At 39.9% G+C, this 13,786-nt stretch overlaps 1 protein-coding gene across 2 annotated transcripts in view; it reads left to right on the top strand.

Moving 5' to 3' along the window:
• Positions 1-13,786, top strand: part of AMMECR1 (AMMECR nuclear protein 1) — a 167,523-nt gene that overhangs the window by 135,865 nt on the left and 17,872 nt on the right. For both annotated transcript variants that reach the window (XM_090061402.1, XM_090061403.1), the window contains one exon: positions 9,790-9,904. In XM_090061402.1, the coding sequence (XP_089917528.1) occupies positions 9,790-9,904 (115 nt within the window). The remainder of the gene's footprint in view (positions 1-9,789; positions 9,905-13,786) is intronic.

The raw sequence follows: 13,786 nt of genomic DNA, 5'->3' as shown, positions 1-13,786 counted from the left end.
TAAATGATGGTTGCTTAAAGCCATCTTGAAAGGTTTTTGTGAATGAGCAAATGTTTTTGTTTGACCCACTATATAGCACATGCAAACCTTAGGCCTGTAGACCTGAGGAAGTGTTCAGTGGTACCTGAAAGTTCACCTATGTCCCCTCCAACCCTTCAACAGAGATGACCTGAAAAAAACCTTCTGCCAGTTAAGTCATTTGAGTGCTTTTATTGTTATCTGATTGTTTTGTTTTTGGTTCTTTGCCCTTTATATGCTCTCTGATAGAGCCAAGCATACAAAATCTTTGGTTAACAATATTCCTTATATCTTGTTTCTGCTGTTTCAATCCATTAGACCCCAGGGATGTGTTAGTATTAAGAATTTTATCAAAGACTATTTTATTCCCATACAGTATAGAAGAAAATAGGAAAACTGCTGACTTGAATATCAATAGAGTCTCTAGTACTTAATTATTTACCATAAATTGTGTTGTTTTTTGGCTCACTTCAGTAAAGGTATTTGCCTTCATAACTAGTGTAATCTATAACATTGCCTAGAAAAGCTTGTTTACTACTACTTCCTCTACTACGAACAAATATAAGAAGTTATGTCTTAACTCCTGGACAACAAGAACTTTGGTTATTGCTTTGAGTTTTACTTCGGGTAGATTTCTTAGATTCAAAATAATCTTGGTTGTTGTGAGATCTGATTTTTTTCATGCCTAATCACCATGTGAGCCTTTAAATGCTAACCATAACCATTACACCTTTGCATGTGGGATCCAGGCTATTGGTGAACTTGATTTTTTTTTTCCTTTGGAATTTAAAATCTTGCAAATCACGTATTAGTAGCTAAAGCAAAAATGTTTTTAAAACCACTTAAACCTCCTGTATATATTGTGGTTTTTAGTTTGTTCTGTTTGCCTCCAATATGCACTAGAATACTGTAGAAAATGAGACTCTAGAGTATTTTAAGAATGTCTTGATGGCACAATAGATTAAACTGGCCGAATGTAGCTAACTTTCTAATGCCTGGACTGAAAGAGCCAGCAGCTGACAGCAGTGTGGTACAGCAGAGACCAGAGAATAGTTGGTTCTATTTCAAGCTGGCTGTCATACCCTTTGGGCAAGTCACTTGACCTGACTTGCTATTAGATGATGAATTACAGGCATGGACTTTTACCAACAATTCCTTCACTTTTCAGATGAAGTTGTGTATTTCCTATATATGGTATAATTTTGGAGTAATCCAAGTATATCATTCAGAAACACCTCACAAGGACACAGTACCTAATCCAAACTTAAGAGTAATTGTATGTACGTGTCATTAATAAAGTTATGGTACTTTACAGCTGTTCACATCCCTTATTGCAAAACAACACAGGACCCAAAAAAGACTTATTAGAGTGATTTTTAGCCTTGAGCTTCACAAGTTGTAGTTTCAAATCGGACACAGTTGTGGGCAAGATCAAAATCGGCCTACAGTGTTTTTAGCATTTCTGTATTCTTGCACACACTTCTTACTAATGCATATAGGAGTCACAGGAAAACCCCCACAATCAGCGCGTTGAGTTTTGTTTCTTCCACTCCCATAATTGACCTAATTAAATCAAGTGATACGAAGTCTCCTGTTGGAGATTTTGCAGTATAGTAAAACTCTGCTAAAAATATTCCTGGTATTGTCCCTATTGGGTTTTTTTTGTATCTTAAACTACTTCTAACAATTGTTTTTCCCTCTCTTTGGATACCCTTCAACTTATCTAGAGGTACCTAGCGTTCTCCATAACCTGAATGTGAAGTGGGGTATAAAAACTAGGGTTAAATTGAATGTCTGAAATATACTTTGGGGAATGTATGTACTCTTTTGGATTTTATTTGCGAAAACCTAATATTTATGTAACATAGAAAAGCTTGCCATTTCAATAGTGCTTATATGATCGGCAGTTACTTGTACTGTACCCAGTAGGATATCCAAGCTTGAATAAAGGTACTGTTTTTAAGATGCAAGACTTTTTCCTGTTCTAAGAAAAGTTCATCACGTTAGATTGAACTTTGGAATGGTTTAGTATTGTATTATCTTTTAATTCTTCTGTGTTCAAAGATCAATTAGACCATGCAAAACATTCATGCCCCTTTTATCATAGGTATGTTTGGGCATCTTTAATTTCTTGTTTGACATTTTTCATAGTACACACTTAAAGCCAGTACCTGATTTCCCATAGGGAATAATTAAAATCCTGGTAATAGCAAATACCTTTTCCTTTTATTAGGAAGACACTGAAATAATGAGAAAATAAGAAAGAAGCTGAGTTAATCTAATCCTAGGGTTTCAGAGAGTTATGGCCTGCAGGCTGGGCGTAACCTGCAGAGCTGTATCATCTAGCCCCTAGTGCTGCCCATAGGTGCAGTGTGGCCTACAGGCAGCGCACAGGATTCACTGAATGGCCCCATGCCCTGTGCACTGCACCTGCTCCAGCTTGCATCCCAGAGCTGTAGAGCGGCCTCCACATCGTAGCACAGACCAGAGCAGCTGCATGCTGCTGTAGGGCCATGCTGCACAGCCCAGAAGAAGATGAGCATGTGGTGCCCACTCTGGCCGCTGCGGGACATGCTCTGAAACACAGTTCTGTTTTGTACGGGCTGGCCCCACGCCACTTATCTCATGTTTTCTGACAGTGTCTGATTCTTTTCATTTGAGAGCTTTTAGCTAAGGTGGTAGAAAAGACAATTGTAGAAAAGTACAATGCAGCCTAATTGCTGTATGTAATACCTGACAGATTAGCATTTCCCTGTTTTACAGGAAAAAGAAACCTAATGTATTCAAAATGCTCAAGTCACATTTGGTGGCAGAGTAATGGTTTTAAGTCAAGTTCTTGGGTCCCAGACAGGTCAAATCACTTAGACCAGTGGTTGGCAGTTGTTTTTCCAGCTGGAGACTGAAACAAGCCAGCTGGGGTATGAGGTGCGTTGGCTTTTCTGCCTCAGCTGCTGTTGCCACTGCTGTTGAAATACTGCTGAATCCCCCCCAGCTCCACAGTCTGGATAAAATGGTTCAACAGGGTAGACTGGCTAATTCTATAAACCTCAGCCGAATATTTCAGGTAGAGCCAGCCAGTATAACTTTATGTTCCGTAATGCTGCTTCTAGTATTACTTTATTTCTGGAGTTTGATTCATGGTCAACACAAATATCTTCAGACACCCTTGGGCTTTATTTACATAGCAGTGTAAACAGTTTAAACTAAATGATACAGAGGATCTGGAGTGGAGATTGGGGAAGAACAGTGGTAACAATAGCAAGGTCATGTATTGGTGAGTATAAAAAAAATTGTGAGGGTTTTGGCACTTTTTTTCAATTTAGAATATAATTTACCATATAAATCATTGCTCTTAAAAACAAGACAAAAGAATGCAGATTTATTGGAAAGTTTCTGATTTGACTTATCCTGTGAATTTTTTTTCCTTTACTAGCAGTAATAGTAATACATGCTACTGGCATGCATATTCTTATTGTAGAGAAATATGAATGTAGAAGAAACCTTTCCAAACAAAAGGTTTACATGTCATTAATACGTCATTTGTTGTAGAGCAAATTTTCAGCTTATCATGACGATTCAAAGCCATGTGGAAGAAATGGAGCTTCATAATTTAAAAAAAGAATGATGCCATTTATTATTTAAACGCTTTTAGGTACTGTGGGAGAGTTGTCTTACAACAAAGTACTTGTTTGATGTCTCTTTCCCTCTGCCCCATTTTTACCTTAGTGGTTATATGACTTCATCATTGCTAAATATAGAAGATTTGGCTTGACACATTTCATTTCAGTTATTTGCACTAAGTTAACTGAACTAAGTCTAAACAAATCATGACCTGAAGAAACCTTGCCTGGTTATAACTTAAATCATTAATTAGTAAAAAGAGTAATATGTGGATAAAAGTACAAAATCCAGTGCATTTGCGTTCTTTTAAAGGGCACCTTAGGGGAAAAAAGGTGAGATGCAGTGAGAAATATTTAATAAGTCATTTTTATTTTCAATATAAACCTGGGTTTCATCAAACCATCTTGTGAATATAATAAAATAACTTGGGTTACTATGTGTTCTTTTTCTTTACTGTCATGTAACAAAATGAAGGTTTAAAGTTATGCTGTTCTGAAAATTTCTAACTTATCCTTAACTATAGAGTTAATGACCAGCACCTCTGAACTGCTTCAGTCTTATGACGATGTATCTGTGCATTTGTAAGAGTATACCATGAAGGTTCACAAAAATGTTAAAGTATGCAAATTGAACTGATGCTTATTTTTCTAAATTTTTGAAGCCAAAATTGGGTGCCAAGTATGAACATTTCAAAGGTTTGGGGGTTTTTTGTGCAGCAGGCCTCAAAACTGAGGTGTTACACATTTTCAGTTTCATTGTCTTGACTGAGACTTTCATCTTTGCTGTATATTCCTTTCTCCTTCTGATATTTTTGTACTAGAAATTCTTAATCTCATATTTCTGGCTTCATTCACATTTGTCATGATTTTATCCATCTCGCTCAAAGTATTCCATTTGTTGCAGTAGAGCTCGGAGATTTCATTTAGCATTGAGGTCTCATTTTGCTGGCTGTTCTACTAAGCTCCTAGGATGGTGTCTTTGCCCCTAAGTTAGTGTAAATTGCTGTAGATCTGTGATGGTTACAACAGCTGAGAATGTGTCCCTGGAATTTTTAACACTAACTTCCTAGGTCTAGGATTTCACCCCTAGCAGGACAATGCAGGCTAAGGTTATCATATTTCCAGTTCCAAAAAAGAGGACACCTGTCAGGGGGGACACCTCGCTCCCAACCCACAGCCCCGTGGCACTGCCAGTGCCCCTCACTCCCAACCTGCAGTCCCCTGCCCCCCCCCGGGCCAAGCCGGTGCCCCTCAGTCCCAATCCACAGCCCCACATCCCTGCCTATACTGCACACTCCCCACCTACGGCCCTCTGCCCCCCTGTCCAGTGCCCCTCACTGTCAACCCACAGACCTGCTCCCCCAGCCCTGCTGGAGGGGGCCTCAGCTGCCCCAGTCCCAGCTGGGCTGTAACGAGGCACCTGCAGTAGCTCCAGCTTGTGTGAGTGGCGGTGGAATGAGTCTGGCCCCAGCCTGGGCTGGAGGGAGGAAGAGGAGACACCTGTAGCACCCCGCGCTCCAGGTTGGGGCTCCTGCACCTTGCCAGGCAACCTGGCTCCCCCTCCCCTTCCCCTCTCCCCCAGGCAGCATCTCCTGGGTGCTCCGCCCCTGCGAGCACAGGCACCAGTCCTCAGTGCCACTAGCCCAGCTGTGCAGCTCCCCACTGCCTCCAAAGGGCTCCTTTGCCCCTTCCCCTGCAAGAGGGGCAGGCGCTTCCCCCCCGCCCTTGTGCCCTGGCTCAGCCCTCGCACCTAGACACCATTCCCGAGCGCCAACAGGTACCCCCCCCCCCCCCTTCACACACTCATTCCCTCCCCCTTCCCCTACACACCTGGACAGCCCCCCAGCCACGGCCCTCCACCCCCCACCTTCCATAGTTTTAGCTGCATGCAGATGCCAGGGCTGCTCCTGCCATCCTGCCTGGCTGCATACTGGCCACATGTGTGTGTGCACTCAGAACACATCATGTCCCCTGCCTCCCATGGCTCACCCCTGCTCCTGCCAGCAGAGCAGAGCAAAATCCTGGACATTGTTTTAGATTTCAAAAAACCCTCCTGGAGATCAGAGAACCCACAAAGAGGATGTGTTATATGGTAACCCTAATGCAGGCCCCAATGAGCTTAAGGGCAGATTCACATAGTTACTTAAGGGTCTCAGTTCCCATTGATTTCAAAGGGATATTAGGCACCTAAATACAACAGCAAAAATGGTGAAACTGTGGGGGCATGACTTGAGGAAAGACAGAGGGAACTGGGCTTATTTAGTCTAGAGAAGATAAGACTGAGAGGGGATTTAATAGCAGCCTTCAACTACCTGAAGGGAAATTCAAAAGAGGATGGAGCTGTTCTCAGAGGTGGCAGACAACAGAACAAGGAACAACGGGCTCAAGTTGCAGCAAGGGAAGTTTAGGTTAGATGTTAGGAAGAATTTTCTCACTAGGAGGGTAATAAAATACTGGAACAGGTTACCCAGAAGCTCCATCCTTGGAAGTTTTCAAAACCCGGCTAGACAAAGCTTTGGCTGGATGATCTAGTTGGGGATGGTCCTGCCTTGAGCAGGGGATTGGACTAGATGTGATCCCCTGAGGTCCCTTCCAACCCAAACTTTCTGCAGTTCTGTGATTGTTTGAAATACCTTTGTAGATCAGGGCCTTGGTATATTATTTGAAGCAAGACATTAAATAAGAAAGCATGACCCATGAAACAAAAGAAGAAAAAAGGGAGAGGGAAAGGCTTTGTCAATGAGAGAGTGCAAGAACAGGAATTTTTGGTTTAAAAATACCAGTAAGACTAGCTGGCTCTGTTAAGTGTTATATTAGCTGATGTGGGTAGACTACCAGGCACTGAGAATGTAAGCAAACCGGGTTGGCAGTGGATAGTCTCATGTCACTTAATATCTTGATTTTAAAATTTCAAAATTGAGAATAGCAAATTTAAAGATTTTCTCAGAAAGTAACTTTTCCAGTTGTTTTGGGTTTTGAAAAATGCAGTTAAGTGTCTGAATATTGTGTATGTTCATTTGGCATATTCTTTACTATACAGAAATTCTTTTCAATGCAACGTTTCTCTTCAAAAGTAGCCTGGCACAGAAGTTACTAGATCAACAATGATTTACCAGATTATTGCAGTGAGAAAGTGTTCCTGGCACTCAAGCTTTTGTCAGCAAAGAACCATTCCATCGTCCCTGTCTGTGAATGTAAATGCTTGTATGCTTCTTCCAAAGTTCTCATAGTTTTATGTAGGTTCATATTATCCCCGTTTTCAGATGGCTAAACTGTGGCACAGGGTTTTGCAATTTGCTTACATTTCTTCACAAGCATATTCCTTTTTCTTAAGAAGGTATCTAGTTATTGTCCTAGCCGTACCATCGTGGTGTTTTTCTGGGGTCTATTATGGTATGAAGCTTGGACTTGCTAAAAATTCTTCTTTATGTTAAGTATAGCAAATCTCTTACCTGGCTCAATCTGTATGGTGAACTGGGTTTATCTATACCCAGAGTGAAAATTTGAATGCATCCTCTTTTTCTTTAAAATTATGAGAGTTGTTTTTTCAAAGGGATTTTAATATTCCCCACTACTCTTGTTAGGTGTGTTTAGATAATCTTTTGAATCCTTGCATCCAAATAACATGTATGCAGTTGAACCCAGATCATTTGTCTCTGTATGGTTCACAGTCTGTTTAATTTGGAGGTAGTTGCCAAATTAAGGATGAGGCAATCAGGACTCATAGTAGAGATATCATCTTTTATTAGACCAACAAGATTTTTGCAAAAAAAATACTGTAATTGCGAGCTTTGGGATACAAACACCCTTCATCAGGTATTGGAGAAAAGATTGTAAAAGTTCTCCTGGGTAGAAATGAAAGTTTGTATTTCATAGGATTTCACAGAAGAGTCAAAAGATGGAAAACTCCTCTGGGCAGTCAGTTTGTCTTTTCCTCTAAACCAGTACAGTTACAACCTGAATACCTGAAATTAAGGATGAGTTGCTCAGTTATTTGCTCTAGCGTTTACTTCAAAGGACTCGGCTTCTGCATTCACTTGGAGCATATCAGTGGCCCTTCACAGGTGATTGAGAACTAGCGCCCATTGAAGTAAAAATTACAGCTATCGGCTAGAGTACTTCAGCAGTCCAGTGCTGCTGTTTTGCTGCAAATGTATATTCCCTGGCCAGTTTACCCCTCATCTTCCTGGATTCTACTGTACTTTATTTTAAAATTCCTCCATTAAGCATGATTTGCTTTATACTACTGATTTGTGACAGGGAATTAACTCTGAATAAAGCATATGTATAACAGTTAAACCTTTTTTTGATCTCCAGCCCTGTTCATTCCAAATATATTTGAGTGAGAGTGAATTGTATCCTGCCATAGATAGGAATATTTCTTTCACACTGTAGCTGGATTGGACCTAGAGACTGCAATTACACATGTAATAGTGTTCAGGATTTGCTTCAGTAGTGGTCAGGATTTGCTTCAGTCATATCCAAGAATCATAACCCGGTCCAGCTAATTCTTGGAATTGGTGGCTGTCCACATTTAATTAAAAAAAAAAAGAAAAAAAAAAGAGCCTAGTGAAGAACAGAGATCCTTAAACCCGTCTTCGATACTTTTTGTTTCAGCCAGGAAGGAGAATCTGTCAGTTATGGAACAGTGCTTCCTCCGGTTAAACACAGGCACATGCCGTGTGTCCACCCCCAAGTTTAGGAAATGGAAGTGTATTGTATTCATTATAAGCTTTTCCTGATTTACCTTCTACTTCTTTTACGAAACCTTGCACAAGATGCCATTATATTGCTTACAAAGTCTCTGCTCTGTAACCATCGTCTTTCTCTCTCTCTCTCGTAAAAGGTATTTAGATCTGATATATATGGGACCACTTTCCCTTCTATTTTGCTATGCTGTCTTTAGGCTTGGTAGAATTTAAATTATTTTTTAAATAATTTCATCAGCTAAGATCAGAGTTTATTTTTAAGCATTCATTTTGTTTTTTATCAACTTAAGTTTTCAGGAAACAAGGGTGTGGGGACACGCTGCGTGTTGGGCTGGAGGAGGAAGAGTATGTGCAAGGGAAATTGCTGTCAGCCTGCCACCTGGCCCCTGCGCACAGCCTTTCTTAGCTCAGTGCCTGCTTTCCTTTATCCCATGGCAGTCGCAGCATGTGCCCTCTGCAGCCAGTGGCTTGTTCTGCCCATTGGCTCCTGCCTGAGTTTGCAAGGGAGGGCCCGGGTTATTGGCACCAAGCTGGTGGGGCACAAACACGGACACAATGCTCAGCCCAGCCGCCACCTCCAGCCACTGCTCAGCAGGCTGTCTCAGCACTGCAGCAGCAGCCTATTCTTACCACCCCTTTCTATAAATGTTGATGATTAACAATAGAAATATTTTTCCGTCGGCCTGTGAGTGTGAGGTAAAACCACCATTTATTAAAAATCGACTCCTGCTAAGCCTAGCTATCTTGTATATTTACTCACAGGATCATATCTTAGTTGAGGATTAGCAAGGATGTTTAGACATCAGAATTACTCAGACCTCTGTTTTGCAGAGTAGTTGAACGTCTGGTAATTTCACAAGTGTTGAGTTCCAGTGAGAGTTTCTTATGAGTATTTTTCTTTTGTATTGACGTTTCTTAATTTTCCATTAATATTTTGTTTATTCAGCTTTTTTACATTGATATGTTAAATATTTTAGAGTATTACCAGTTTCTGATTATTTGCAATGTATTTTTTTCCAGCGTGATAGTCCTTCCACCTCCTAACACTGTTGTTTAATCCTCTCAAAACAAACATACTATGACTCGTCTTTTAAAAAAATAAATAAATAACTACCCCCAAAAGTGTTTCTTTCTGATTTAGTTAGATCATCCCGGTAACAAAATCAACTCAGCAGAGAATGATCACCCAGGAAACCTAGTTGTTTGGACTCTGGTCAGTCAGTGTGACCATGTAAGTTTGCCAGCAAAGAAATTTGAAAAGCAGATGCCTTAGAGGAAAGGATTGGAAAGCTGCAAAATCACATTTGACTGTTGAATTGTCAGATTAGTCCTGATTACATCAGCTTTTATATTGTCTTTTGTCCTTTTTCAGTAGCTTAATTCGTGGGTTTAGCTTAACCAACAAGCTGTAGTACTTGAAAAATATATTTTGTTTTCAACAGTGCCCTTAAAGATAGCCGTTTCCCCCCCATGACGAGGGATGAGCTGCCACGGCTTTTCTGCTCAGTGTCTCTACTCACTAACTTTGAAGATGTATGTGACTACCTGGATTGGGAGGTAAGGATTTCAGATCTTTATTAAGGAAGTAACATTGATACAATGAGCTTCCATTTCCTCCCAACCTAAGAAGAATAAAACTGAAATGTTGCAATATATGTTGCATCTATCTAAATATTTCAACATTTTATTTTGTGTATATATATCTATATATAATATTTAGATACATGCCCTTTTGTTTCACATATTTTTGCATGGATACAAGAGAAGTGTCTTGGTAGATCTGTCACGCTCTATGTTCTAGGGGTTTGGAATCGATAAAGAGGGGCCCCTTTTATGCCCATTGCATTGTCAAAGGAAAATTGTGACCTGCAGAAATCAGATGTACCACTGATATGTGTGTCGTCTTTTTTTTTTAAAGGCTCAGTGCTGCAATGTCCAAATAGCTATTACCCTGAAATTTACCTTCAGTTTTGTGGCTTAAACTCTTTGTAACTTGGTAGCTACAGAGCATACCAAATTGATCATAGTCCATTATTCTGCCAGAATAAGGTATTGGAAGAAGATGTACCAAACTGCTATGGCATTTGATTCTAAGCTGCTGAAAGCACACAGTGTGTCTTTGCCCAAAATTAGAAATGAGCTGTGAATGGCTGAAGCTAGAAAACTTTTTATCTAGTGAAAATAACACAGACCAGTCTCATTGAACCTTTGCCCACTAATTCCTTAAACCAGCAGTTCCCAATCAGTGGTACGAGTACCATCGGTGGTACACAGACAACCTGTCAGTGGTACGTGTTAACAGGTTTATTATAATAAGTTTGTGACAAAAATTTGCTGGTGGTACTTAAGGTTGTATCATTTTAAATTGGTGGTGCACAGTCTGTCAGTTTGGCAACTGCTGCCTTAAACAATGAGAACTAAATGTATCATTAGTTTCTATTCAGTATTATATGGAGAACAGCATCCTTTTGACTTCTTTTGGTTAAAGGAAACTGTGGACATTTTGGTTTTGGCACAGCAGCATGAAATTCATAAATTAAGCAGTTGGCATCATGTTTAATTTTTTTTATTACAGTGAGCATTTCTGAGTGGATGTGGCAATTTTACTGAGACGCGTTGCTTGTGACAATAATGGACACATCGTGGTCCAGTCCAAGGAACACCAATGAAATTTCAGCATCTTGATTTTAATAAAGTTTAACATTATAAGGGAGTCTAATGCTTGACGTTTAGCTTCCAAAATTGTGATCATTAATATTTTTCTACTGGGTATAAGTGGAGGATGAAAATGGGTGCTGAGTATCTGGAGTTGGGTGCTCTTACTGTCAGTCATAAGCAGCCTTAGTTCTATCAAGATGGCTGTCTGTAGCATTATTCTCAGAAGTACCAGGGGTACAATGATTGGAAACTTAAATAAAAATGCATTTCACAGTTAATTCATAATGACAGGGGCAGCTTGTCTTCTGAACCTCTCTGCTGCTGAGCAAAATAAGTGCAAGTTTCCTTTGAGGAATTATGAATATTTTCACCATTAACACCATTTTTCATTATTTATATCTTGTTCGTCAGATTTACTCAGAGATGACTTTGTACTTGTCCAGAGCATTATATTGACTTACTCTGAGCTATAGAATGTATGCTGTGTAGGGCCACTGCTTTTCAAGCATTAGTAGTGGCTTTAGTGGCTTTTTACATGAAACATTGGAGGACACAAATCAATAATTTAAACTACCTAGTTGAAGTTGTTTTAACTTCCTTGCTACACATTTGTTAATATTTTATTCTAAAACTGGTGGTGGTAAGGACTTAATTGAATGATTTGAATTATTTTAACTTTTAAAAATTGGCAAAAAGTATGTTTAGGAATAGTTTTATATAACATTTTGAATGTACACTGATATTGATTCTATGCTATAGTCTGGTACAGACCAGTCTAGTGATAATTAGCTTTCCAAATTGAGACATGCTTTTCAAGTTTGCCCCTCCTTTCCCTGCCAATGCCCTAAAAATTACGTGATGACTAAAACAGATTTATAAAAGCTAGTCTAGTCAATCAAATAAATATATATTTTTTAAACAACTGTAATATTTTATCTAAGCAGAACATAAACAGAAACCCCAGTTCAGAACACACAGCGCACTTTTGGAAAACTTTAATCAGAACTTTGCAATTTGGACCCCATCTCCAATTCGTGTCTTAAATATTCTGTCTAACTTCAGGCTTTCATTTTCTAAATTTTATTGCAAAGTCCTGTAGAGTTTAACAGAAGAAACTCATAGGATTGTATACAAATTACTTTACATTGTTAGAAATGATCTTTATATAGAATTAATAAGTCAGCCTAGCCTAATACAGAGCTAGCTTTTTGCTAAAGAATTCTACAAAAAAAATCTTCTCTCACATTCTCTATGGCTCTTTAAGCAGAACCATAGCTTTTTGGGTAGGGCGAGTAGGAAGGCGGAGCTGGTATTACAGGCATGTTAATTCTAGGTTTTTCCAATCTGCCAAAATGTGGCCACACCTAAAATGTGGCCACAATACAGTCAGTCCCCTGAGATATTGCAGAATCCTGGAGCCTTTCTGCACGTCTGGGTTGCTTTTCAGGTGCTCGTGCCGTATATAATTCTAGGTGAGGCACAGGCATTCTACGTAAAATGAAAAATGTATACTTCCGTGTTAGTGCTTAAAATAATTGTCACTGCACATGCCCCTTCCAGTGAGACAGCTTATGTCATCCATGTTTCTTTTAAGGGAGCTGCAAGTTATGCAATGTCAATGGCAAAAAGACATTTCAGGATGGCTAGAATATGATCTAAAGAGATTCTGGGTCTTCCATCTGCTATAATGCTCAATTCCAGATCATCTGAAAAGCACCAGCCTCGTTAGGAGACAGTCCTTCTATAGGTATGCTATTGATGATCTTGTGGGAGCTAATTCAGCAATTTGCTGACGGAAATCAAAATATTTCAAAATTGCAGATCCAGACAGCTTGCAGTGCTGTGGTTTAGAGACACGATGATTCGAAGACATGACTCAGGAGTGCCTCCTATATCCTGAAGCAGACTGATAGAACTTCCTTCCACTGGTTAATGAATTGTTTTCCCAAACTGGAGTGATCAGTTTTTCAGTTGCAAGAAGCAGTGGGAGATCCTCTTTGCAGCAGAGACTTCAGGCGAGTAACCAGGAGACATGAGTGAATTGACTGCCATTAGCTCCCATATGATTTTTCAAATTGCGTCCATTTTCACTTTTTGAAAGGTGTGCACCCCTTACTAGTTACTTTTCCAAGGACTGTTTTAGTCCAGTGGTTCGCAAAAATACTCCATTCAAATAATTCAGGGTTTTCATTGACGCATGACTGTATTTGAATTGCACTGTGCATTAGTAGTTCATTCACATGGAGCTTTGAAATGGGTGCCAGGCATATATGCATTGTTTCCTCATTTCTCTTAAACAGTGTCTTCCTCCCACAAAATGTCTCTCCATTACCCTGTCCAGGTGCTTCCCATGTGGAGTGTAACAGCCTTTTCATCACAAAGGGAGTCGTTCAGAGGCAGGCAATGAATTCTGGGATGCATTTTAATGGTAACTCTGCCTTAGTAGTGGACTAGTGGAAAGGCAGCTCATGGAGGTAAAATACTGTTTAATACCATTGACCCGGAGGAAACAAGATCCATACCCATTCACAGCCACCATTATATCAGATGGCACACTCTCCCATTCCAGTCACCCTGCAGCCATCCAGCCCCCAACGTTTAAAAAAATCAGCTTTTTTTCTTTCCCTCCCCATCCCTATTGCGAACACCTCTCCTGGTTCCTTCACCCTTCCAGTAAGATCCTTCCTTCCTTCCCTGCAAAAACTACAGTTCCCTCCACAAAATACTTAATATTTTGCCCTGAGGTTTTTCCTCTTGATTCTTAGCACCAGTGTACAGTTT

This window comes from Crocodylus siamensis, chromosome 8, assembly GCF_052110815.1.
Source record: "Crocodylus siamensis isolate JL-2025a chromosome 8, ASM5211081v1, whole genome shotgun sequence".
Classification (NCBI taxonomy): Eukaryota; Metazoa; Chordata; order Crocodylia; family Crocodylidae; genus Crocodylus; species Crocodylus siamensis.
This window is presented reverse-complemented; position numbering and strand designations above follow the sequence as displayed.